Here is a 5399-nt window from a genome sequence, read left to right as displayed (position 1 = left end):
CAAAGATCCTTCTGTTGTCAAACTAGAATAAGAGATATCAGTTCAAATTCATAGGGTTTAAAATGCATACATAGATAAAATTTTATACGTCAACATCTACACTGTTCCCACCCCGTATTCTTTCTGTCTAACTCCTGACCGAACTCTTAGAAGTAAATATTCCTTTAGTTTTTAGTTCCTAGTTTTTAGAGCTTGTGTTTATATCTATATATGTATATTTCCTGGGAGGCTTCTCTGAGATCATTTAGAATCCTTGTAAACAATGAACACACCTAACGCTCCAGAATGAGTAACAACGGTGATGGATTATAGCACAGAGAGTGAGAATGCATGAGTCTGCAATGATCCACACAAATGAAAGCAGAAGGGTGAGGAATAAGGGGAAGTTCCTTCCTAGGAGAATACAACTAATACACACGGGAGAAATTACGAGATTAGAGAAACACCATTTGACCACCACATTTGCAATAATTTTATCATATATGAATCACCAATGGATTTTAAAAGCAGATGGTAAAATTTTAACAAGGAAAACGTTATGTTTATATGGTATCAAAATATCTGCCAAAGTAATTCTTATTAATTATAAGATGAAATTAATATTTTTTTTTAAAATGGTAACTGGACAGCAGAGAACCAGGCACACACCACCTTAGCGAATAGGTCAAGGATTAAAACACTAGTAGTTAGAGAGAAATTAATATCATATCCTTTTCTATAATATGCAGTGTTGTGTAACTGGTGAAAATATATGATTTTACTATATACACATATATACATACAGACAAAAGAGAAATCAAATAAAAAGTTAATTCAACCAATGGGGAATCAGAGTGAAGCTTGTCCAAGAATTGTCCATATAATTTTTACAGCTTTTCTAATACCTCTAAAATCAATAGAAATTAGAAATAAATAAATCCTAAGTCTGTGTCCCAGCTGGAACAATGCCCAAGAAGAAAGGAGCCCAAGACATCACAGGAATCAGGGACAGTGTCCCCCAGGACTCCAGTCCCTCTGGCTCTGGGACACACAGCTCCCCAAAGGGCAGTTAGAAAGTAGCCCGAAGCTTGAGGACTGGGTTTCAGTCTCTCATTAGTAATTAAGTCTTGTCTTTGACTCATTTCCCTGGAGCTGGCTGAGGAGAATGAAGGTCTAGAAGGGCCAGGGCCACAGATGTTTCTTCTCTGTGTCTGGACCTAAGGCCTCCTGAAGAAACCTGAGGAGTCGGGCAGCAGTCTGGAGCAGAAGGGTCTGACTCAGCAGTGATGGGCACAGGTCAGAGGGGCTGGGACTCTGCCCTTGGCGATGGGTCTACCGCCTGTGTGCTAGAGGGTCATGTAGGACTCTGTGTCCATGACTGTGTGTATTTCTGCATGTATTTTATATGCTTGTATATGTGCTGTTTGATAGTTGTGTGTTTGTGTGTGTGTGTATGTGCGCGTGCGTGCTATGTGTCTGACTCATAGTTGACACTTTTCCTGAATTAGACCTCATCTGCACTTTGTTTTGAGGGTTTTGACCATGTGATCAACATTCTGAAGTGTGGATAGGGACTTCTAGTTCATGCCTGTGACCGTAGACACTTGTAGCACACCTGGTCATTGGGAGTTAAATTGTGGTCTTGGCTGCTGGACAAGAAGTTGCCGAACTCACAGGAAACAAAAATTTGACAGGTTTCACACCTCTCTCTGCAGCCTGTGCTGCATGCTGCACATGAGAGCTGTTTGTGGGTGACACACTCGTGTGTGACAGCAGGAAGGTGTATTGTTTGGTTTTCTGTGTGTGTGTGTTACCATCTGTATGTGACACGTGCATGGGGTAGGTGGGGGTGTAATGACCGCACCTGTGACCAAATAGGCGGACCTGCCCCATGCTGACCGCCCTTCCCCAGCAGGGGGTGGGTCAGTGGGGGCGGGAACATGCCTCTCAGTAACAGGAGCGGGTGTGCTGCTTGTTATAGTTGGTGTGGCTGGGTGTGTATGTGTGCTGTTGGTGTGTGTTTCTGGTAAGATTTTCTAATTTTCTGTGGTCCTTTTGGTTTTTGGTGTTTGTGTGTATACAGTGCCAGAATTATGTATATGTGGAAATTTGAGTGTTTACCAGATGTGTCAAAAATCAGATGTGTTGATGTGCATTTGGAGTGTGTTTGTGGGTTGGTGGTACATCATTATCTATTGTTCATGTTTCAATTCGTGTATTATGACGTGTATGTATGTATATGAGTGTTTATGTATGGAACCATGTATTGGCTATCCTTACATTAGGATGGAAACTTGGGCACAGGCGACATAAATTCTCAAATTAGCAGTGTGAGTGAGTGTGTGTGTGTGTGTGTTTGGTGCTTCAATTTGTCCCTATGACCCAGATATTTCCTTCAGCGCCCTCTCCTGGGGCACTATTGGCTGGGATAACCTACACTCAAAATTCTCTCTGTGAATCTGCTATGATTTTCACGTACCTGAGTCTGATGGGATCACTCAGAGATTTTTAACCCTTTCACTTAAGGTCCCAGGCACAGAAACATTAGGTGTCACAGTGTGTGAAGTCAGAGTGCGGAACTGCCACCAAATGGTAGCAAACCTGAGAGGGTTGCTTAACTCATTGGCCTCTGTTTTCAGTTTATAAAATATGTATTTTTTGAGTAAGTGATAAAGAATATAAGGGTCTTTTGTCAGCTGGAATACAGATTAATATAGATGAAGGGAGCTATCGAGGTTGGCGTGTAAGAGGACTCTAATGCACTGGCAGCCCTCACATAGCACAGGGTGTCCCGGGGATGGGAGTCCTGGGGGTGGCGGTGGGAGCACGGACTCTGACCATGAGGGCACATCAGACTGCACTGCGGAAGTAGTCCAGGACTTTGATAACTTCTCTCCTTTCAATTATTCCTAATTATAGTTGACAAACAATATTATATTAGTTTCAATGTATACAATGTGGTGGTTCAACATTTATATATCTATTACTAGAGTAAGTCTATAACCAGACATAGTTACTACTATATTACTGAATCTATTAAAGGGTATTTGGCATTTTTTACCTAAAGAAAATGGCAATACATATACTTTATACATGCATTAGGAATTCTGTCACTTAGGTTTCTATTTCCTAACTGCCAATATGAGGGAAAGAACCTTAATTCTGAGTCCAGCAGTGAAGACTTTTTAGTCTGGGAAAGTATGACTGATGTTGGATTTAATTAGCAAAGGCAGATAAAGCCCCTATCATAGTGATCAGCTAAGTGTTCAGGCCCCCAAGATGGTCAGCATTATTATGAAACTTAGTTTATGGACTACTCTGGTCCCAGAGCTCTTCTGGTCTCGAGTGGCTTTAAATAGCACCCATCTCTAGAGTGTCCATGAGTTTACAGCTGGAGGTCAATGGGACCCAAAAGGTTCACAGGAGGAGTGTGACAATGCTTCAACAATGCCAATAAACACTGGAGTCTCACGTTACTTTAAGGCACAACTGAAAGCAGTTTTCTGGGCTCATCCTCTATTTCTGTGACAGTGAGTTAGTGTGTGTGGCCCTGTCCTGGGTTGGAAATTGGCCCTCCACGCCCATCATGATCTGAACTCACAGAAGAGAGACCTTGCTTTCCTTGTTCACTGCTGCATCTCAGTCCTTAGTGAGGGTCCAGACACAAACTCATGTTCAATAAATAACAGTGACTAAAACACTGAACGCATCTTTGTCTGTCTAATAAAGTTTCATTGGCTGCTTCAGGGCATGATGTTTCCTATAACCAAACCGAAATAGAGTGAAGATGTATATATTCTCAGGTGTGAGAGATTGATAAGAGTGGTGTTAAAAATTCATGGTTTTGCCGGAGAATATGAGTCTGAGACATGATGGCCCTCAACGTCCTTCCAGGTTGCTGAGAGTCCCAAACCTCCTTCCTCCCCAGCAGACAGGGAGCAGTATGGGGCCCGAGAACCAGAGCAGCGTGTCCGAGTTCCTCCTCCTGGGGCTCCCCATGCGGCCAGGGCAGCAGCATGGGTTCTTCACCCTGTTCCTGGGCATGTACCTGACCACGGTGCTGGGCAACCTGCTCATCATCCTGCTCATCAGGCTGGACTCCCGCCTGCACACGCCCATGTACTTCTTCCTCAGCCACTTGGCTCTCACTGACGTCTCCTTTTCATCTGTCACTGTCCCAAAGATGCTCACGAACATGCTTACTCAGCAACAATCCATTTCCTATGTGGGATGCATTGCTCAGTTGTATTTTTTCATAATTTTTGGCTGTTTTGATAATTTCCTTCTGGCAGTGATGGCATATGACAGGTACATGGCCATCTGTTACCCTCTTCACTACACCACCATCATGAGGGAGGGGCTGTGTGTGCTGCTGGTCGCTGGGTCCTGGATTGTCAACTGTGCTCATGCCCTGTTGCATACCCTCCTCTTGGTTCGACTGTCCTTCTGTGCCGACAACACCATCACCCATTTCTTCTGTGAACTCACTGCGCTCCTGAAGCGGAGCTGCTCTGACATCTCCCTCAATGAGCTGGTCATCTTCACCGAGGGAGCAATGCTTTACTTCCTACCTTTGTGTATTGTTTTGGGCTCATATGTTCGAATAGGGACCATGATCCTGAGGGTCCCCTCCACTGAGAGACTTTTAAAAGCCTTTTCCACCTGTGGCTCCCATCTCTTTGTGGTGTCCTTATACTATGGGACACTTGCAGGTATTTACTTTTTTCCCTCTTCATGGGATTCCAAACACATCATTGCTTCAGTCATGTACACGGTAGTTACCCCCATGCTGAACCCCTTCATCTACAGCCTGAGGAACAGAGACATCAAACAGGCCTTGGAAATGTGTATCAACAGGATTAACATCTTTAAGTGGCAATCACTACATCCTCTTACTGCAGTCAGGAGCAAGTGAGATGTATCTCCTAAAATAATGTATGGTTGACATCTCCATATAATGTTAACAGAATATGCATTCTTTGTAATATATAAACCGTTGTTAATATGTCAACAAGATCATGTGTCTTACTTGGGTTGTTTATGTTCTTTATTCTTAATTAATATGTTTTGCTTGTTCATGATTTCTTATAGATATATACGGAAAACCTTACAGAAAACATGTTGCACAATTATAATTCTGACTTTGTCTTTTCATACTTTGAGATGTGTCAGTTTTTGCTAAAATATTTTATATGCTATACTATTGAGGACACACTGATTTATCAGTGTGATCTGCTCGTGCTCCTGTGAACTATTTTAATTTTTTACCTGATTCTTTCACACTGGCTTTCATTGTCTTCAAGCTGCTTATGTGCATGTCTTCGCATCACACAAGGACATCATGTTGGTTGACTGCAATCAGCCATGATGAGAATAATTACACTATGCAAATTAGCAGGTACTGAAAAGCAAGACTTTTT

General features: G+C 42.6%; 1 protein-coding gene across 1 annotated transcript; it reads left to right on the top strand.

Annotated features, from left to right (window-relative positions):
- Window positions 1-3922: 3922 nt before the first annotated feature.
- On the top strand, window positions 3923-4913 carry LOC136322163 (olfactory receptor 1J4-like). Its single transcript, XM_066254319.1, is given in 2 exon segments — window positions 3923-4822; window positions 4824-4913. Coding segments are annotated over 2 exon segments (990 nt in total).
- The last annotated feature ends 486 nt before the right edge of the window (window positions 4914-5399 follow it).

Source organism: Saccopteryx bilineata, chromosome 2 (genome assembly GCF_036850765.1).
Source record: "Saccopteryx bilineata isolate mSacBil1 chromosome 2, mSacBil1_pri_phased_curated, whole genome shotgun sequence".
NCBI classification, from domain to species: Eukaryota; Metazoa; Chordata; class Mammalia; order Chiroptera; family Emballonuridae; genus Saccopteryx; species Saccopteryx bilineata.
This window is presented reverse-complemented; position numbering and strand designations above follow the sequence as displayed.